The following is a 21,864-nucleotide window of genomic DNA, read 5'->3' on the forward strand; positions in this document are numbered from 1 at the left end:
CACAGTGGAAACGAATATGCTTTATTTCCTCGTCTGACAGAAATCAAGTTTCATACGACAGTAAAAGAATATTTCGAGAATGCATTTCCGCTTTTTCCGACGCTCTATTAAGCTGCATGGGCAGGGAAGGAGACCTCAACAATTTTGAATTGACGAGGGAGATAAACAACATTTTAGCTTATACTTGCTCAATTCAAACGGCTTGTCTAAAGTGTGATAACAATTTATCACCTAAATTGTTTCTAGATGGAAAAGAAAAGAATTAATAGCAATGAAGTATATGCCTCGTGGTTTGAACTATAGATCAATGATGTTCGTGATGTGACCTGGTGGTAGGATGTTTTGTAAGATGTTTTGTGCTTGAGATGTCATTAACATGTGGTTTGATGCTGTGGATTCATCGAAAAAGTCTCTAAATTAGTTGATGATTTCTAAATAAATCTTTAAACTTAAAGATTTTAATTTTGTCCCTAAAATTTGAATAATTTATAATTAGATTTTTAAATTTAGGATATAATTATAAATTATAGAGTATTAGAAACCTAATTATAATATTTTTTGTTACAAAAAGCTACTTAAAATTCTCTAACTAGTTTAATCAAAAGGAAAATGTTCAAACCTATGTTTACTGAGCCCACATATGAATTGTTTTCAAAACACATTTAATTTAATAACACCCCCTCATCATTCTAGTCACACCCCCTAGACACATTAAATTCAACCAAATGCCCAAAGTGCCTCTATCTATGATCATATTCAAGTTTCAAAACACTTTTCTCTCTTATCCATGTTCAAATTGTAGTGATTTTTTTAATTTATTACTATTATGCGATCTTTGACGTACAACATGAACAAATTCATTGACGTACAACATGAACAAATTCTTCATCAAAGTAACTGTTGATAGGTAAATACACTGCTACAAATTCTCAGTTCATATTTCTCTTAAGTGGTAGAGAGCTTCCTAGAGTAAACGATATACATGGGATCAGAGCGTCCGGGATTTGGAGATATATCCACAGCCTACAAAAAGAAAAGACATTGGCCTCAGCATTGGTAACACTGTCACATGATAACATCATATACAACATTGTAGAGGCTTTCATATTTGTTTCATGACTAGTAAAAGAAAATTCTGTTTAATATATAGGGAAAACAAGAGGTTGAATTAATTACCCTTCAGCAGTACCTTAAACTATACTATTTAGTATGTTATAACTGAAGTTTGTCCTAACAAAATGGGAAAATATCAGTGAGATTTACCTGAGGAGGTTCAAATCCTCCAGCATAATGAAAATACGACCCAACAATCATAACGTGATCAGCATCTCCAGTTGAAGTCCATATAGAAATGGCCTTTGTAAAGAAGCATCGGTTTGAGAAGCTGGAATCATTCATCCTTAGTTGAGTAGGATATTGTAAGATATACAAGACCAATAATAGATATAACATTGTAAAATAGAGAAATGTTATTACTGAAAAGATATGATCGCATATCATGTTCATTGCGTGAACCATGCCCTGAGAAGTAGAATAGGATATGATCGCCCGACATAGAATTATGTAGCATGTCCTTCAATTCAAATCGTTCATTATACATTGTGAACGGTTGATAAGATACGGACCGTTATCCGTCACAAAGATAATATTTTCTTCTTGAAACCCATATGATTTAATCAATGAAAGTTTCAAAAGTTCGGCATATTTCACATAACACAATCTATTGAACATGTTCTGCGGAAACTCAGAGTGTAGTATTCTTCCTACTGTTATTACTGGTACTTACGCAAATTAATAAATTTTATTGAATTTATGTTTCAATGTCTGGATATCATTTAAATTATTTCATTTTCTTTGCAGAAAAAGATTTAAATTCTTGTGCGGTCTTGTTACCGGATTCGGTATTTTTAACAGTGACAATGGATTGTTGCTATAGTGGCGGGGTTTTTTAAATCGATAAAACAACAGGTACTCTGTAAGCCAAGAAGAGGGTTTGGCGCTATTTCAGAGTTTACATATTTTCAAAAGCTACTCGATAGGCCAAGAGGGTTAGGGGAAGTTCCACATTTTCAAAGTGAAGCAGATTTTGAAAGTGAAGACAATGGAACACAATGGAAACGAATATGCTTTATTTCCTCGTCTGACAGAAATCAAGTTTCATACGACAGTAAAAGAATATTTCGAGAATGCATTTCCGCTTTTTCCGACGCTCTATTAAGCTGCATGGGCAGGGAAGGAGACCTCAGCAATTTTGAATTGACGAGGGAGATAAACAACATTTTAGCTTATACTTGCTCAATTCAAACGGCTTGTCTAAAGTGTGATAACAATTTATCACCTAAATTGTTTCTAGATGGAAAAGAAAAGAATTAATAGCAATGAAGTATATGCCTCGTGGTTTGAACTATAGATCAATGATGTTCGTGATGTGACCTGGTGGTAGGATGTTTTGTAAGATGTTTTGTGCTTGAGATGTCATTAACATGTGGTTTTGTGCTTGAGATGTCATTAACATGTGGTTTGATGCTGTGGATTCATCGAAAAAGTCTCTAAATTAGTTGATGATTTCTAAATAAATCTTTAAACTTAAAGATTTTAATTTTGTCCCTAAAATTTGAATAATTTATAATTAGATTTTTAAATTTAGGATATAATTATAAATTATAGAGTATTAGAAACCTAATTATAATATTTTTTGTTACAAAAAGCTACTTAAAATTCTCTAACTAGTTTAATCAAAGCCTAAAAAACTAGTTTAATCAAAAGGAAAATGTTCAAACCTATGTTTACTGAGCCCACATATGAATTGTTTTCAAAACACATTTAATTTAATAACACCCCCTCATCATTCTAGTCACACCCCCTAGACACATTAAATTCAACCAAATGCCCAAAGTGCCTCTATCTATGATCATATTCAAGTTTCAAAACACTTTTCTCTCTTATCCATGTTCAAATTGTAGTGATTTTTTTAATTTATTACTATTATGCGATCTTTGACGTACAACATGAACAAATTCATTGACGTACAACATGAACAAATTCTTCATCAAAGTAACTGTTGATAGGTAAATACACTGCTACAAATTCTCAGTTCATATTTCTCTTAAGTGGTAGAGAGCTTCCTAGAGTAAACGATATACATGGGATCAGAGCGTCCGGGATTTGGAGATATATCCACAGCCTACAAAAAGAAAAGACATTGGCCTCAGCATTGGTAACACTGTCACATGCTAACATCATATACAACATTGTAGAGGCTTTCATATTTGTTTCATGACTAGTAAAAGAAAATTCTGTTTAATATATAGGGAAAACAAGAGGTTGAATTAATTACCCTTCAGCAGTACCTTAAACCATACTATTTAGTATGTTATAACTGAAGTTTGTCCTAACAAAATGGGAAAATATCAGTGAGATTTACCTCAGGAGGTTCAAATCCTCCAGCATAATGAAAATACGATCCAACAATCATAACGTGATCAGCATCTCCAGTTGAAGTCCATATAGAAATGGCCTTTGTAAAGAAGCATCGGTTTGAGAAGCTGGAATCATTCATCCTTAGTTGAGTAGGATATTGTAAGATATACAAGACCAATAATAGATATAACATTGTAAAATAGAGAAATGTTATTACTGAAAAGATATGATCGCATATCATGTTCATTGCGTGAACCATGCCCTGAGAAGTAGAATAGGATATGATCGCCCGACATAGAATTATGTAGCATGTCCTTCAATTCAAATCGTTCATTATACATTGTGAACGGTTGATAAGATACGGACCGTTATCCGTCACAAAGATAATATTTTCTTCTTGAAACCCATATGATTTAATCAATGATTTAATCAATGAAAGTTTCAAAAGTTCGGCATATTTCACATAACACAATCTATTGTACATGTTCTGTGGAAACTCAGAGTGTAGTATTCTTCCTACTGTTATTACTGGTACTTACGCAAATTAATAAATTTTATTGAATTTATGTTTCAATGTCTGGATATCATTTAAATTATTTCATTTTCTTTGCAGAAAAAGATTTAAATTCTTGTGCGGTCTTGTTACCGGATTCAATATTTTTAACAGTGACAATGGATTGTTGCTATAGTGGTGGGTTTTTTAAATCGATAAAACAACAGGTACTCTGTAAGCCAAGAAGAGGGTTTGGCGTTATTTCAGATTTTACAGATTTTCAAAAGCTACTCGATAGGCCAAGAGGGTTAGGCGAAGTTCCACATTTTCAAAGTGAAGCAGATTTTGAAAGTGAAGACAATGGAACACAGTGGAAACGAATATGCTTTATTTCCTCGTCTGACAGAAATCAAGTTTCATACGACAGTAAAAGAATATTTCGAGAATGCATTTCCGCTTTTTCCGACGCTCTATTAAGCTGCATGGGCAGGGAAGGAGACCTCAACAATTTTGAATTGACGAGGGAGATAAACAACATTTTAGCTTATACTTGCTCAATTCAAACGGCTTGTCTAAAGTGTGATAATAATTTATCACCTAAATTGTTTCTAGATGGAAAAGAAAAGAATTAATAGCAATGAAGTATATGCCTCGTGTTTTGAACTATAGATCAATGATGTTCGTGATGTGACCTGGTGGTAGGATGTTTTGTAAGATGTTTTGTGCTTGAGATGTCATTAACATGTGGTTTGATGATGTGGATTCATCGAAAAAGTCTCTAAATTAGTTGATGATTTCTAAATAAATCTTTAAACTTAAAGATTTTAATTTTGTCCCTAAAATTTGAATAATTTATAATTAGATTTTTAAATTTAGGATCTAATTATAAATTATAGAGTATTAGAAACCTAATTATAATATTTTTTGTTACAAAAAGCTACTTAAAATTCTCTACAAAGTTTAATCAAAGCCTAAAAAACTAGTTTAATCAAAAGGAAAATGTTCAAACCTATGTTTACTGAGCCCACATATGAATTGTTTTCAAAACACATTTAATTTAATAACACCCCCTCATCATTCTAGTCACACCCCCTAGACACATTAAATTCAACCAAATGCCCAAAGTGCCTCTATCTATGATCATATTCAAGTTTCAAAACACTTTTCTCTCTTATCCATGTTCAAATTGTAGTGATTTTTTTAATTTATTACTATTATGCGATCTTTGACGTACAACATGAACAAATTCATTGACGTACAACATGAACAAATTCTTCATCAAAGTAACTGTTGATAGGTAAATACACTGCTACAAATTCTCAGTTCATATTTCTCTTAAGTGGTAGAGAGCTTCCTAGAGTAAACGATATACATGGGATCAGAGCGTCCGGGATTTGGAGATATATCCACAGCCTACAAAAAGAAAAGACATTGGCCTCAGCATTGGTAACACTGTCACATGATAACATCATATACAACATTGTAGAGGCTTTCATATTTGTTTCATGACTAGTAAAAGAAAATTCTGTTTAATATATAGGGAAAACAAGAGGTTGAATTAATTACCCTTCAGCAGTACCTTAAACCATACTATTTAGTATGTTATAACTGAAGTTTGTACCAACAAAATGGGAAAATATCAGTGAGATTTACCTGAGGAGGTTCAAATCCTCCAGCATAATGAAAATACGACCCAACAATCATAACGTGATCAGCATCTCCAGTTGAAGTCCATATAGAAATGGCCTTTGTAAAGAAGCATCGGTTTGAGAAGCTGGAATCATCGATAAAATCATCCTTAGTTGAGTAGGATATTGTAAGATATACAAGACCAATAATAGATATAACATTGTAAAATAGAGAAATGTTATTACTGAAAAGATGAAGTGCTATAAAATTGTGAAACATAACTGAAACTGTGTCCTTTTCAGTGTGAAATTGTACATGGTATAAAGTTGTGAACCACAATAGAAATTGTATCCTTTACAATGTGAAATTGTTTATAAATGTTAAGTTAACTGGTAAAATCATTAAGATGAGTATAAAATGCAGCACTTCATATCTGTAATTTCTTAACAAGGAATAGTATATTGATTCTAGACACTGGATTGTTAGAAGGTTCCAAAAAAGTTCTGATGAATTTGTAGGAAAGTGAATAAGTCATACAAAATTTTCTTTCAATTATTAGATTTTACAGAAATACTATTATGAAGCAATTCCAAAATGATAGTTGGCAAGTTTGTCACCTCATTATGGCCAATCCACCTGGTTTGAGAGTCCTTCTCATCTCTTTGAAAACATCAAGAGGCTTTGTTAGGTAATCAACACTAACCTGCAAGGCATATCCAATTTTAACACTTTGAATGGCTGAATTCTATGCTAAGCAAGAACTCAGACACAATATTAATAACCCAATCCAAACAAGTATCAACCAAAAACATGCACCACTTGCACTAGTTTCCAGCACCAAAATTAAATATGTGAAGAGGCATTTTACCACATTAGTGATGATGTTGAAAGAATTATCTTCAAATGGGAGTGTAGGGTTCTCATTTAAGTCTTGTACGACATACTCGGTGAGGACCTACAGCAGTAACATACAACTTCTATTAGTAATGCCAGCCATGTTTCTCTTGCAGATTAGAAACATTAAGAATCTTGAAATGCAGCCATGTCATTACTTTAGAATTGAATTATCTTGAACATGTATGAAAAATCAATCTAGAAAAGTAATCTTAAGGTACCAAATTCAATTCTAAAACTAAAAGCCTAATCCAACCACCACAAAAAACAGAAAGAGGATTTTCTTACCGGGTTCCTCTTGAGTTCTTCCTCATTCATGCCTAATCCGACAACTCGTTCTTGCTTATATCCTGATGGAAAATGGCTGACCTAATGCAAAGTGAAGATTTACGAAAATACGCGTATGCAATGCTAATGAAAAGAAAGTGAGTAATAACTAAGAGTAGCAAATGTATGTCTCACCCAACTGCTACACATATCCAAAATGGTTACTCCAGGAGTGTTGGTAGGTGGGAAAACCTTTGAGTAATACTTTGTTAAAGCAGCAATTGCAGGGTCATCAATGTGTGTTACGAATCGAGGTGCTTCATAGAACACAGAATCTGATGACCTAATGAAAATAAATTCTGATATAAACTAACAGTTATGAGCTAATTTTTACCAAACAGAGCCTTATTTATACTTGTTAGCTATATAATTGTTGTTTAGTGAATAATAAAACTGAATTACTCATCATAGCGCTGGAAATCCTGGTCTTTAAAGGGGAAGTGTTGTGGCCATTGAACATTGTTGAGTATCTAGAAAAGGGAATAATGAATAATGAATAATGAATAATGAATATGAATATGATTAGAATGAAAATAGAAAAATGGAATGAAAAAAGGAAGAGACCTGATCGACAGAAGGACCAGCGGTTATTCTGGCAGATGCAATGAAAGATTTGACACCAGAAATAGAAAGAGACATAGGAACAAAGTGAGAGAAGAATGAAGATGCTCCAAAGCTCAATAAAATGCGACGAGGAGCTTTATTCACTCTACTGCAATTGTTTAATAAAGAACAAGAACAAGAACAATAACAAAGTGGTAATCTAAGTCCAACAAAATTGGTCATATTCATGAATATGTTACAAGTTTGGTACAAGTGAGTTAATAGGATCATTCATTCATAAGTGAATGAGTGATTTACATGCACATTACGTGCCTGCCTTCTTATCCTCATACTTCTTTCATCAATATTGGGCTGCCCCGAGGGCCTACTACACACTAGATCTTGCTGCCTCCCAAATTTATACTTCTACCACCATATTTTAATAAAATTATAAATTCAATTTGACCTTTTTTTTTAAATAAAAATCAAATTTTATGTTTTTTTGGTATATGTTTGTATTCTGATAAATTTGAAAATAGTTTTGGTTCCATAACCCAAGTTAAATTTAGTAGGGTAGAAAAAAATTATTATTTAAAAAAAAAGTTAAAATAGATAGTTTGTATTAAATATTGGGGTAGGAGTATAAATATGGTCATATGGGGCATAGAGTGAAATTTTTGAGTTTTTTTTGGGTACATTTTATTTTTATTTTTTTTTTATAGAATTCTCACTTCTAATATACTATTGAATCTTAACTTTCAGTAGTATATTTTAGAGGCACTGAAACAAAAACACGGGGAAGATGACCATTCATGATCTTTTCTGTATGATATGTATTTACAAACAAGACTATAATTTTTAGTAGATCTCTATAACAATTCGAACCTAAAACCAGAATAAGTTCTAGACTTCCTAGTTTACAACTAGAAAAAATATATGGAATGCCAAGTGTGTTGAGACTTTGAGAGATTACTACCTTGCTACCATCATATCCAATATATGTAAACCTTAGATTTTGTGGGTGATTGATTAGGTATGGTGGATCTATCAGGACGTAACACTTCACTTAGGGACCGTGGACCACGATGTTACAAACATTTAATCACAAAAGAACAAGCAACGTATCAATCGGGATATATATAATAATAATAATATTGCTTGCAAGCTGCAAGCTTACACCAACTACATACATACTAGCATAAATTTTTTTAAGAAACAAATTCAACTCATGTCATTAATAACATTTTGTCAAGATATAAAGTTTGTTTAACAGTTCAAGTAGAGAAATTAAATGGTAGAATGATAACGCTGTCGCAAATTAGATATTCATTTCAATAAAATACAAACATATTAATATTGATCTTTGTAAAGCAATATATTAACTATTATAGAACTTGAGCAATACAATTAGACATCATATCATAAACTTGAGACTAACTATATACTAGTATTTATTTATTAGAGAACAAATTAATACATTACTTGTTCACATTATAAGATTTCATGACAACATAGAAAAGTGGTGTTTTAAAATCAAAACTCATTGCATGTGCATAAAACATGATCCAAATGCTACCAAATTTTATATGAAACATGCCTAATTTTGCAACCCACCAACATAAGAACTCAATTTTGGTTTCTATCTTAATATCTGTCTTCATGTTCTAAGAACATGCAGTGACTTATATGGGGTCATGAAAGTCTATTAGTAATTAAAAAAAAATTGTATAAACCCACCCTACTGATACTTTACATGTTTGTCTTCCATGAAACGTTGATTACAATTTCTAATACCAAAAGCTTTAGAGTCACTTACTTGGCAAATAAAACATTGGAAGTCAAGGTCATTTAACAGGGAATAAAGGAATACATGAAATAATTTTTTTACCAATGGACCTACAACTTTTCCTTGCCAAAAGACATTAACAATTACAATAAGGCCTCCAACCCTCACCTGCAATAACAAATTATTCAATGCAGCAGTATAAACATTTCTAAGAAACAGTATTAAAAGGTTTAAGAAAAATATATTAGAATTAATAAGTAGACATGGTTGTAGTTGTTAGTGCAAATTAAAGTGGTTTTAGATGCAATCCTCTAATTGATGTTTTGATTATAATAAAAACAAACAAATAAAGAACAATTATCCTTTAACTGTATTTGTTACAAAGATTTGTATTAATGACTATTTATTTTGAGGTAACATAAATTATGAATAAGTTAAATATAATAATCTAGGTATTTATAATATTATCACATAATAAACAAGTAATTACGTTTATTAAGCAAGTCAAGTCATGATTTCTGCAAAAGACTATTTTTTTTTATAGTTTTTATATCTTTTTGAAGGAACACAAATATCCTCACTGCACTTGGTTCAAAAATTGTTTGTACCAACTTTACAAAAAAAGTATTCTTACCAAGCACGAAGAACCAAACCTCTAATTTGATAGAATGTATTAAAATTTAAATTTATAAACTATTTAAGTTTAAAACTAAGGAAAGGTTTGATACCAACAACCAAAAACTTATGAAGTTTTAAGAAATAATATTTAGAAATAATAACGAATGAGATTCTTGTGAAGTTTACATTCCAAATCATTCACACCAAATGAAACTGCCCAAATTGAGGAAATGCAAAACAAGACCTGTACGTCTTAATTATGATCATGAACAGAAAATGAGATACATAATTCTTGTCTTGCTAAAACTCACAAGTAAATATATATGCAATGGAAACGTCTCTAAAATCTAAACAGAAACGAACATGCATAAATAAATAAAACAAACAAGACATTAAGAACTAATGTCTCTTGTTTATTTATGATATAATAAATATCAATGCATGAAAACTAATGCTATCATTCACCATACACACTAAGAACACAGCCATGAAGACAACTATAACACTAACATTAAGCTTTGCTGTCATATGCAATCTATGGATAACAGCAAGTGCATATCCTGCAATGCACAAAAATGTTTCAACTGATCCAGAAGTCATGAAGAAGAGGTATGAGACCTGGTTGAAACGGCACGGACGACATTACAGAAACAGAGAAGAATTTGAAGTTCGTTTCGACATTTACCAATCAAATGTTGAGTTTATAGAGTTCTACAACTCTCAAAACTATTCTTACAAGCTCACAGACAACAGGTTCGCAGATCTTACAAATGAAGAGTTCAAAAGCACCTATCTTGGTTATCTACCGCGGTTGCGTGTAGAGACAGAATTCATGTATCATCAACATGGTGATCTGCCAAAAAATATAGATTGGAGGAAGAAAGGTGCCGTTACACATGTCAAAGATCAAGGCCGTTGCGGTAAACTTTATTACAAATCAAGTTTGTTCATCCTATCAGATAGTACAGAACTTAGCTGCTAATATACCAAGAAAAAATACAAACACATACATAAAAGATTGCAGTTAAATTTCAATTGTAGAAGATTACAGCCATTTAAAAATTTGCTTTACAGGAAAAGAAAACATAAAAACATGCCATAAAATAACTAATCACATGATCAGAATTGCACCTCATGTATCCAATTGTAGAGGTTTCAGTTCCGTATACAACTAAACGTTGAGTCTATACAAAATTAATATGAAACCTTTCTAATATGAAATTAGCCGGATAAATTAATCTAATAGTTATATCTAAGAATATTTGAAGTCTTTTGATGTTTATCTAATGCCTGAGCTAGCTTGCTAGCTAGAGATTATGCTCAAACATTTTAGAAAAATTTGTTTTGAACTGACATGAAGGTATCAAACTTGACACAGGAAGTTGTTGGGCGTTCTCAGCAGTGGCAGCTGTGGAAGGCATCAACAAGATAAAAACAGGAAAGTTGGTTTCTCTGTCAGAACAAGAGCTGATAGATTGTGATACTAAAAGCGGGAACGAAGGGTGCGAAGGTGGCGACATGGAAATAGCCTTCAGCTACATAAAAAAGCATGGAGGGCTGGACAGTTCTAAAGATTATCCTTATGAAGGAACAGATGGTAAATGTAATAAGGCAAAAGCTGAAAAGCATGTTGTAACAATAAACGGTTACGAAAGCGTACCTGCTGGCAACGAGAAAATGCTAAAAGCTGCAGTTTGTTATCAGCCTGTGTCAGTTGCAACTGACGCTGGAGGTTATGCATTTCAGTTTTATTCAAAAGGTATCTTCTCTGGAAGTTGTGGAAAGGATCTCAATCATGGGATGACAATAGTTGGGTATGGAGAAGAAAGTGGTGAAAAGTATTGGCTTGTCAAGAATTCATGGGCAAATGACTGGGGTGAATCTGGTTATGTTAGGATGAAGCGTGATATTACTGATAAAGATGGCACTTGCGGCATTGCCATGGATGCTACATACCCTGTCAAGCATTAAGCATGCATCATATTTTCAAAATTGATTAACACAACCTCAAATAATTATGTCATATAAAAAGAATTAATTAAAATCAATTTTATATTTTTAAAATTGCATTTATGATATTATTGCCGATTTATATTAGACATTGGTAGGAGCTTTATGTGACTTAAATTTATTTGTGAATGGAAAAAACATTGCGTCCATATCTTTCACCAATTCCCAGTCACATGTATGTGATATTTTTCAATTATTGGGTTTGAGGATGTATCCCACCAATATTAGTCTATCCTTCACTCAACTATATTTTTGTCGTGTGAGACAAAAAAACAAGTGAAGTAGAAAGTGACATTTTTAATTTAATAGATATATACATAAACATAATGAACTACAATGTTACTTTAATATATATCTGACGTTATTGTATTCACATATTACTTTAAATAAATTATATCTTTTAAAAATTATTTTATTTTGATTATTTAAAAATTATTTAAAGGTGATGATTTATCCTAACAATTAGAAGTAGACGTTGCAATATACTGACAAACACAAAGAAGTAGATTTCAAGCTCAAACAAACAATTTTTTTAGATTCTCTTAGAGAAAAACACTTATGTAAGTAATTTTGCATTCGCCACCTTTGGGTTTAAAAGTTGAATATAATCATTATAAGGAAATTTTATTGTTTACATTTATAATAATCATTAAAATGTAAAATGTATATGAAAAACAAAAACAATATAAAAATAATCTCAAATTATTGGTAGTAGCAGCTGGCATATTATCCCATCCGATCTATAAATGAACATAAAAACTACCGTTTTCCTTCCCCCTTCTACTCCACATTTCTGTGAACAAACAAAAACACATCTCTTAAAAAAAAGTGTGCAATAAAGGAAATATGGAGGAACAGAGATTCGTTATAGAAGCATCAGAAGCAAAATCGATGGCCCAATCATTGGGCTTAACCCTAGCACAACTACTCCCCACCCTCGTCAAATCGGCCCAACCTCTGGCCCGTGTTCCCATCTCCAAATTCCACGTAGCCGCCGTCGGAGTCGGAGTTTCCGGCCGGATCTTCATCGGCGTCAACGTCGAATTCCCAGACCTTCCCTTTCACCACACAATCCACGCCGAACAGTTCCTCTTAACAAATCTCTCTCTCAACAAAGAGACACATCTTCAATATTTCGCCGTCTCCGCCGCACCTTGCGGCCATTGCCGTCAGTTCCTCCAAGAAATCCGCAACGCCTCCGATATTCGACTTCTCATAACCTCCGAATCCGATCCAAAATTCAAATCTCTCTCTGAATTCCTATCTCATCCTTTCGGTCCTCACGATCTTCTTCCTAAACACGCTCCTCTTCTCTTAGAGCCTCGCAACAACGATTTATCTTTTCGCGAAATTGAAACTCAATCCAACGGTTATAATGAATCTTCGATTTCGATTTCGAAGTTGAAGGTAGCGGCTCTGGAAGCTGCGAACGATTCTCATGCACCGTACAGTGAATCTCCTTCTGGTGTTGCTTTGTTGGATTCACGCGGTAATGTTTATAAAGGATCTTATATGGAATCTGCTGCTTATAATCCTAGTGTGGGACCGGTTCAGGCTGCTATTGTTGCGTTTATCACCGGTGCCGGAAATGGTGGCGGAGAGTATGGGGAATTGGTGGAAGCGGTGTTGGTGGAGAAAGATGATGCGGTGGTGAAACAGGAGCATACTGCTAAGTTGTTGCTTAGTTCAATTTCCCCTCACTGTCGTTTCAACATTTTCCTTTGCATTTCCAACAAAAAACCCTAATTCATATTTTATTTATTTGAGTGGATCTGTATCATTGGGAGTTCTTATCATGGATATGGTGTATAATATTAATAATATAATATGATATGATCCCTTTTTTTATTAATGTTTTTTTGGTTTTGATAAGTATATAAATAAGCAAAACATATCAAGAGATCAACGACCTAATAGTGATACAAGTTCTTTAATCTTTTTCTAAGATGGATTTGGATTGTACACAATTAGACACATGAATTCATGGGGTCGACAAATCAACAACTGTTAAACCTTTTAAACTATCGAGTCGGCAACGGAAGCAAATAAAAATGTTTGTAGAAAAAAGCCAAATTTATTTCAATCTTGTCAATAAATTGTTGGGTTAAAATATAAAATTATAGTATAGAAAATCTCAATCACTCAATCTTATTACGATGTAGATCACTAACTATAGTAACAACAGAATGAAATCTATTTCCGATTAAGAATGGTTCCATTCCATATCTTTGAGAGCACAATCCTATAGTGCAAAACTGCGAAATATGTTTAAAAGTCTTTTCTTAAGTTACTTTTTGGAAATAGTTGGTATCACTGTCATCCTGTTTAAAGATGACGTTTTAGGTGGTCTATAATTTGTACCAATCAAAATATCGATTAGTTTTGGGTCAATGCCATTTAAACCATAGATATATTAATATAATATTTAGATGGATATATTGAATTGTAGAATATTTGTTGGGTAGGTTGTAGTGTGAAGAATCCGAGAATTGTACATTTAGGGAGAAGGTTTGCAAATATTTTTTTTGTAAAACAAAAATAATATAAGGAATCTTAGTAGGAGAATGACGTGGTAGAGGTTCAAAATTCTAATCTTTACAAGTCACCTATGTTTAGATATATATGCATAAATCATTTCTATTATAGGAATCTTAGTGACTGGACCATATATTTTGAATTCTTGTTTTAACCGCAATGAATGTAAATAATATTCTTCACTTTAAAAAAAATATATATATATATATATAACAAGATAGTTTATGATAAAAAAAAATTAATAATATAGTTTATGTGAAATTAGCCTTGAATTGTTTGAGTAAAGTCTTACATTTAAATTTTATGAATGAAAAAATAGTTGAAAGGAGAGATCCCAATAAAAGTGATCGGTCAGATTTCTTAATAGAGATTAGTCATTAGTAAAATAGATAAATATTTCGCCCAAATATCATGATTACAAAAAAAGAAGAAAAAAACTATGAAAATAATTTCAAAGAAAACAATTAATGACAACAAAGTGAATCCAATTTAGAATGAATATATTGTATAAATATGAATCAACCAATTAAACAAGAATGGAAGTAACAAGAAATGTGGAATATAGATTTGTTGTTGATTCTATATAGCACAAATTGGTAGTAATTAAGGAGGCAAAGTAAAAGAAGAGGAACCAGGTTGTCTAAGAGGGACTTTGATAACCTCTCTAACACCCCTTACAATCCCTACATCTTCATCCAAAGTGAAAAGATCCTCAGTTTCTCTCAACACAGCATGGATCAAAACAACTCCTAAAGCAACACACATACCCACTACCACATTATGTGTTACATCCGTTAGAACAAGCAAACCAATTGTGATCAACAACAATGATATAACCACCAATCTCTCATCAATTTGAAACCTCAAAATCACTAAAGGTGTAGGTCTTAGGAAATATAAGTACAACCATGCAATCATCATCACAATTAGTATGATTAATGAAATGGGGTGTCCTAGTAAGCTAAGGAAAAGAACAAACAATATGATGATCACGTAATTTGCGCGAAAGTGTTTGGCATTCGTGTTGATTCTTTGAATGGTACCGTAGAAGGAAGATGGAAATTTGAAATGAGAAGATTGGATCAATTCTTTCCATGGTCTTGTTACGCCTAGACCAGCCTGGATGCGATCTTTGGCCTGCGAAACGTATAGTAAGTTTGGATTTGATGGAATGTCGTCGTCTTCTGAGATTGTTCCATACGTAGTCATTTTTCTTACAGAGATGTGGAGAACAAGGAATGATACAAAGTGAAAGTGAATGTAATTTGGTTGTTAGCTTCTTCTTTGGTATGAGATCTCAAAGTATGAGAATGTTTGACTGAGTAAAGAGATCATGTGTATAGAAAAGATTAATTATAGGATTTAAATTCAATTCAATTCAACATTCATATATAAACCATATGTTACGTTTTTTTAATGGACCTGAGAATATTCAGAGAGGACATTTTTTTTTTAAGACTCCTACTTACATCCCTAACAAACCCAAATGCTATGGATCTCCATACAATCCATGTTAATCATCTTTTTTTTTTAAATAAAATAAATAACATTCAACCACTTATTTGATAGCAAGTTATAATTCTAATATATAAGAGAGAATAAGAGAAAACATATATTTAGGAGGGTAAACTATGTAAGTATTTATTTATTTTAGAGAAACTAGAAGAGCATGCAAAAACATAAACATCGTTATAGCAAAAACATCATTATTGAGGAAAGAGATCTCAGTCAGGTTGACACCTCAGGCTTCTAACAATCATCAATATCACACTTATAAATATTATTAATAATGTAAACTTAGATTCATGCTTAACTTTATTGATGATCACTCAACATAATTTAAGATTATTAATATATTGTCACAATAAATTCATCAAGAACAGAGTTTTTGTAACATAACAGATATGTTAATTAATTATAATAATAAAAATGAAGAGTTAAATTAATAACTTCTTTGACTGTCTGACTACTGAATTAGCGAAAGAATGAAACCATAACAAGTGGTATTCAGCTTACAGATGCACAAATAAATACAACTTAAGACCTAACATGTCTGTCATTTTCTCTGAAGTTTTCAAGTACATGATTACAATCAGCTAATGAATGATCAAGAATGAAACAGAATAGACAAATTCTGCTTAATATCCTTCTAAAACAGGAGGAAAAAAAGAAGGGTAAATATACAAATTACACATAACCTTAACATCATAAGTCTTTCTGGACCACAGCTTCCAAATCGGTTACAAACATATAAGCTACATATGCATGGATGAAGGTAGTAAGAAAATTAAACAGATTCTGGTGGTTTATCCTTGGGAGCAGAGGAAGGTTCAAGAAGCAAATCACCAATTCCCTTTGGAGGACCGATGCTACATCGAGCTGTGTTATGTGTTTTGATGGCGTCCTTTATTTTTTGAAACTGTAATGTTCAAAACAAACCATTAGCCTATTAAATTATATCACCTATTGTAAGCATCTACATAGTGTTATCAATTGCGGATCACAGAAAATAACAGTTTGTTCAAATTCCGCCGTGCTATTGTGCTGTAGCGCCGCAATAGCGGCTATTTAACAACACTTTGTACTAAATAACATATCGCGGATCAATAGTGATTCGTTCAAATTCCACTATGCTATAGTGTCACTATAGGGCTTTTTGACAACACTTATCTATATCCACCATCATTCTTTTGTTTCCCTATAAGCATCTGAGCTACGCATTTCTAGTCTTTAATAAGGAAAATATGTAAGTGAACATACGTAAGTGAACATGTGTAATTGCTGTACAATTATGCAGTATGCCTACACAGAAACTCAGCAAAATTGTAAAGCATTATTCAACAGTTTTATGCACTTTTGCAGTTTTTTCCCATATAATTCTGTGTCATATAGTATATAATAATGTTTAGAAAAAAGGGAAGATATGTTTCAGCATAAACATTTCCTGGGTTCAAACTTCAAACTAGACACTAATCGGAAATATAAAGTTGGTTTGGTGGTTGAGATGGGAGAGTTAAGGGTTTGATCCCTACCCTGAGCATACTATTAACTACACTAACATTTTGCCATTAAAAAAAAGAATAGACACTAAGCAGTAACTCACTACGGTACGGGTCATTCTCTTAAAATGAAGCTAGATAGTAGATATGCTTAGCATGACCGGAACTAAATAGTAAAAATTACCTTGGCAAGTGAACATGAAAATGATTCCAGCTGCCCTTCAGCTCCTCTATAAAAGTGGAAGTAAGGAAGTACTTTAACATTTAGACTTTTGCACATTGGCTTATTCTCATCAAAATTTACTTTCAGGAAAAGAATTTCAGGGTGTTCTTCAGCTGTTCTGCATAGCTGCCAAAGTCATTAAACAATGATATTTCAACATCAGGTACAAGAAAGCTGTAGTATAATTTCAGCAGCCTGCACATTAAAAACATATTAAGTAATTTAAAAATACCATCCTAATTTGAAAACATTCCAGCAGTGAATAGACTTATTTTCATTCACGTCTTAGGCTATGTTTGGAATCACGTCCAAATTGATTTCACTGTGGAAGCTACAATATGTGACTTCATGTTTGCCGTGCATTTGTGTGCTGCTCAACACGGATCCAAATATTTTCTAAAAAAACCAATATTTCCCTGTCTTATCCAAATAATATTTAGTCGATTAAGTTCTCTCTTAGCCCCTAATGCTTCACATGCAGTAAGCGCCAAAGCGGAAAACAAAATCACCATTATAAATCAGACAATTGGGATTCTTACGTAGTAGTCTTTAATCATGAATGAAAACCAGGAAATGAAAATCAAACAGGTCAGAGACTTCTCAACTGATAGCCGTGCAATGATTTATTCAATAATTGTGTGATGTGAGTCAAAAGTTATACTTTGTCAGGGAAAGAAAAATCAATACTTAGACTTGCAGATTAGTATCACAATTGCAAACAGTATCACAAACTACAAACCCTATTCAAATTCATATTTGAGTAGAAGGAACTGCATGGCATAAAATGGAGTACTATGCATCTAAATAAGTAAATTTGAAACCGTCTAACAGAAGAGACCACTGGCCACTACTCAATATGATTCTCAGATGATCACGAATAAAAAATCGAGGATAATTTTACTAGTTCCGAGCATGAAATTTTAAACAAACCAACCAGAAAGTAAAAGAGGGAAAGGGGAATTCTCAAAGAAAGAGGACCTTGGGGTATAATCCTCGGCAAGAAGCACACCAAGTCCCATAAAAATCAACAATAACTAGTCTATCCCCAGCTTGACTCAGAGCATTAAGAAATTCTTGTGTGGAGTGAATGTCAATCATGTTTGGTGCATTCTTTTCCCACCATTTTGGCTGACCAGTTTCAGAAATAGTTGCACATACCTGAAGTGAGTAAAAACCAACAAAAACTTTGAGAAGAAAACACTACACTTTAGTACTAATCCGTAACCTCTGAAGCACAGATACTAACACATACACCAAACACGAAACACAACACTGGTTATAATTTGAAAAAATGAATTAATTGAATATAATCAAGGTGTCAGTGTCTGAGTCATGTCCGACATGACTCAGACACTAGGACACACATTTGACTAAAGGTGTCAATGTTAGAGAGTCCAGATCCCATAGAATTGAGTAACACTGAAGAACATAGTAAAAAAAAAGTGTTGACTATATATAACCAAGAGTCACACATAAAAAAAGTGGAGATTAATAAAAAGCGAAAAGAAAATGAAACAATTAGCATTGATACATAAATGTAGAGAAAGTATTGAATAATTAAAATAATAAGCAATAAATGGAACTTGTAACATTCATGTACATGTCCTAACAGAGTTGAAAAATAAAAATAAAAAAATAAGAAGAAGAAGGTAATAGTTATAAAGATAAAAAGTTAGTAAATTAAAGAGCTAATTGAGGAAGACATGCAATGAAAATAAAAAAGAGGGGAAAAAGTGACCTTGAAAGGAAGCAAGTGTTGATGTTTTGAGAGTGTGAAATGGGGTGGAGAAGAAGAATAGGGAGGGAGAGAGAGAAGGTTGTTGGGAGGGAGAGTAGTGAAGAAAGAGGGAGAAGAGAGACGGAGGGATTGAAATTGAAATTGAAATTGTAATCGAATATGAGTATGTGCCATTTACACAGCAACAGAAGGAGTTGGGATTGTGATACAAGAGTTGAATAATTACATAGATGATGATGATGATGATGATGAGTTAAGAGTGGATAGATAGGGAATTTATTTTCAGAGAACCAAGATACATCGTGTGAACTAAATGCTTCTCGGACTCTCACCCACTCTACTCTTCCTTATGTCTTTTCATTTTTTCCTCAACTCAAATTCCTTCATTTTTAAATTGCTACAATTTTTAAAAAAAAAATTAAATCACCTCATTTTAATTCTTTTCATAGTCAAACAAATTGTCTTGAAATCCCTAAATCTCTATTTATTTTATTTCTCAAAATTTTAAAAACCCAAAAATACCCTAAATCTCTATTTATCAAGATCCCATACAGCTCTTCTCTTTATTTGAGTTATTTATCTTCACCTTAGAACTGTGACCCCAATAATGATGTTGAAGAAACCATTTCCTTCCCTTTTCATTATTTTTAAATTAAAGTAGGGGATGAGATTTAAACTAAGAAAGCTTAATGATATTAAAAAATATAATATTTTTATAGTAAAAAACTTATTTTCCAATCGGTGGCAATTTTTACTTATGAATATGTTTAAGATTGTTATATTTGCTTTTTTTAATTCACTATGAAAAGGATAAAGGGGAAAGGTTAAGTTTGTTCCACAAAGGATTTGCATTTAATTCACCATGAATGACGCGACTATGATGGATGGGGAGGAGATTGAACCTTTATTGGCATTGGGTTGTCGATGCAATGGTTAATGAAGGTGGAGAAATATATGAGTTAGATTTAGGAGAGATTAATAAATGAGGGAAAATACCATAGTAAAATGTTTAAATGCTCTTTGTGTGGTAACTTGTATGTTGGATAAATGAGGTAAAATTAGGTGTCGAGATACCATAATCAAATAGGAATCTAAAAAACCAGATGCATACTTCTTAAAATGTGTGAAAAGGTTTTTTAGAAGCGAAGGTGTGGTGAAAAGTATCGCCCAAGAAAAAATCTGAGTTACTTGCACGACCATTTTAAAATTAAAAGACCAATAGCCATTTATCAACTCTTTTTATAGGAAAATATGGTGTCCGTGATATTGATAAAGCAACAGAGTGTTTGCTATCTTCGTCAGCCATTTTTAGCCAGCTCAGGAGTTTGCGGGTTAGGATCCTCCCATGTATATGCATTTTTGGCCTCTCAGTTTCGTGGTGCATACTTCTAGGCATTGAAGTAGATAAAAGTGCAGATAAAAGTCAAAAGGAACTACTGCAATTTGATTTCATTACAGATTTTCAATAAACATTGTCATGAATACTATCATATCATTTTCATTTACATTTCAGGGTGTACTAATTTATGAGAATGACAACATGGTAATCCAGCTTCACCATGTAAGCACTAAGAAATCCCGAGAAATAGAATGAAAATTATTGAACCAAACGATTGCGCCGTAGCACCCTGCAAACAGAAAATTTTAATTCATGAGTCATTTGCTTCCTACGTTTAGTTACCAAATGCAATGCCTAATACAGTAGATGATCTAAAGACGTAATGAAATTTTTTCAAAATGAACAAGGAGAATGTTATGTTCAGTGAATCTGCCATAAGAGAAACAACGGAGTCTATCCATGGAAAAAACACATCTGAAAGAGATGCTCCGTCTACATTGCAGTAGGTTCTCACTAGTCACTACTCATCCAACAAGAATGCTCAATTAGCCTTACTAGAAATCACAGGTTGATATTTTGGAAACAAGAATTAGGAGAAGTTGTTGTACAACTCAACATCAGCTAAATGGAAAATGCTGCATGTGAGAAGGAATCATTCCAGAACCTAATATATGCTATATACAATCTCTTTTATTTTTAACACAGAAAGTAAGGCTAGTTAGTTAAGTGAGGCCTGCATATGGAAAAGAGAAGCCACGTTCATGTGAAATTATGAAATAATAAAGAGGATCCACCAGCACATACGAGAACTTAAACCAAATTAAAGTGGAGGTAGTTCAATTCAATTGTAGAAGAATACAGGTATATGACACCTGTTCTTGATCAATCGACAGATACAAAACAAGTTAAAGCAATTCAAAGTAAAAGTAGTTTAATCCTAGAGGCTAGAACTAGAAGAATCCAGGTATACCATACCTTTTCTTTCTGCAACCTCTCTTCATCATTTTTCATATTTCCGAGCATCACTTAGAGAATGAAGGACATGGTGTCAACGACAAGCACCTCAGAACCAGAGCCACCAAATTTCAAGCGTTGTTAAGCATAGGGTAGAAGAACAGACTGTGGAAATGAGTCAGAACCATTATTAGGAGCACCTTTTACGTTGAGTATAGAAGTAATCAAGTTATAAATCTCAACATTCTGAAAGGATGGTATCTTCCTCCCTCTAGCAAATTGAGGACCATGTCCAATAAAAATGGTCCTCATTGAAAAAAAGGCATTATCATAACCATGAGCACCGCCACACTCTT

At 32.8% G+C, this 21,864-nt stretch overlaps 6 protein-coding genes and 1 long non-coding RNA gene across 8 annotated transcripts in view; 2 read left to right on the forward strand and 5 right to left on the reverse strand.

Annotated features, from left to right (window-relative positions):
* Positions 1–841: 841 nt before the first annotated feature.
* Positions 842–1,393, reverse strand: LOC105852726 (uncharacterized). Its single transcript, XR_001144647.2, has 2 exons — positions 1,264–1,393; positions 842–1,023 (listed from the first exon to the last, which is right to left on the reverse strand). It is a non-coding gene; the product is annotated as an uncharacterized lncRNA (long non-coding RNA).
* A 3,691-nt stretch (positions 1,394–5,084) lies between these two features.
* LOC101506378 (uncharacterized) lies at positions 5,085–7,688 on the reverse strand. The gene is made up of 8 exons (XM_004513043.4): positions 7,328–7,688; positions 7,166–7,233; positions 6,899–7,046; positions 6,725–6,805; positions 6,411–6,497; positions 6,160–6,245; positions 5,567–5,687; positions 5,085–5,326 (listed from the first exon to the last, which is right to left on the reverse strand). Exons 1-8 carry the CDS (start codon positions 7,595–7,597, stop codon positions 5,249–5,251), a joined length of 939 nt encoding a protein of 312 aa, XP_004513100.1. The 5' UTR covers positions 7,598–7,688; the 3' UTR covers positions 5,085–5,248.
* Positions 7,689–10,161: 2,473 nt separating this feature from the next.
* Positions 10,162–12,087, forward strand: LOC101506709 (cysteine proteinase COT44). The gene is made up of 2 exons (XM_004513044.4): positions 10,162–10,630; positions 11,089–12,087. Exons 1-2 carry the CDS (start codon positions 10,162–10,164, stop codon positions 11,679–11,681), a joined length of 1,062 nt encoding a protein of 353 aa, XP_004513101.1. The 3' UTR covers positions 11,682–12,087.
* Positions 12,088–12,443: 356 nt separating this feature from the next.
* On the forward strand, positions 12,444–13,572 carry LOC101507042 (cytidine deaminase 1). Its single transcript, XM_004513045.4, has one exon. The coding sequence runs from the start codon at positions 12,567–12,569 to the stop codon at positions 13,464–13,466; it is 900 nt and encodes a 299-aa protein (XP_004513102.1). The 5' UTR covers positions 12,444–12,566; the 3' UTR covers positions 13,467–13,572.
* Positions 13,573–14,805: 1,233 nt separating this feature from the next.
* Positions 14,806–15,869, reverse strand: LOC101507361 (PRA1 family protein F2-like). The gene has a single exon (XM_004513046.4). It carries the CDS (start codon positions 15,462–15,464, stop codon positions 14,859–14,861), a length of 606 nt encoding a protein of 201 aa, XP_004513103.1. The 5' UTR covers positions 15,465–15,869; the 3' UTR covers positions 14,806–14,858.
* A 417-nt stretch (positions 15,870–16,286) lies between these two features.
* Positions 16,287–19,578, reverse strand: LOC101507673 (thioredoxin-like 2, chloroplastic). Its single transcript, XM_004513047.4, has 4 exons — positions 19,216–19,578; positions 18,456–18,635; positions 17,439–17,603; positions 16,287–16,674 (listed from the first exon to the last, which is right to left on the reverse strand). Exons 1-4 carry the CDS (start codon positions 19,387–19,389, stop codon positions 16,543–16,545), a joined length of 651 nt encoding a protein of 216 aa, XP_004513104.1. The 5' UTR covers positions 19,390–19,578; the 3' UTR covers positions 16,287–16,542.
* A 1,054-nt stretch (positions 19,579–20,632) lies between these two features.
* The window catches only part of LOC101507998 (uncharacterized), a 2,677-nt gene continuing 1,445 nt past the window's right edge, over positions 20,633–21,864 (reverse strand). Inside the window, exons 2-3 of one of the 2 annotated variants that reach the window (XR_012161591.1) lie at positions 21,530–21,859; positions 20,633–20,843 (exon numbers count right to left, since the gene is read on the reverse strand). Coding sequence is in view for 1 of the 2 variants with exons in the window: in XM_073364366.1 (XP_073220467.1) it covers positions 21,650–21,859 (210 nt within the window). In the remaining variant the exon portion in view is untranslated. Of the gene's footprint in view, positions 20,844–21,294; positions 21,860–21,864 lie in introns of those variants that run through there. The other variant, XM_073364366.1, reaches the window with a different exon arrangement.

This window comes from Cicer arietinum, chromosome 8 (assembly GCF_000331145.2).
Source record: "Cicer arietinum cultivar CDC Frontier isolate Library 1 chromosome 8, Cicar.CDCFrontier_v2.0, whole genome shotgun sequence".
NCBI classification, from domain to species: Eukaryota; Viridiplantae; Streptophyta; class Magnoliopsida; order Fabales; family Fabaceae; genus Cicer; species Cicer arietinum.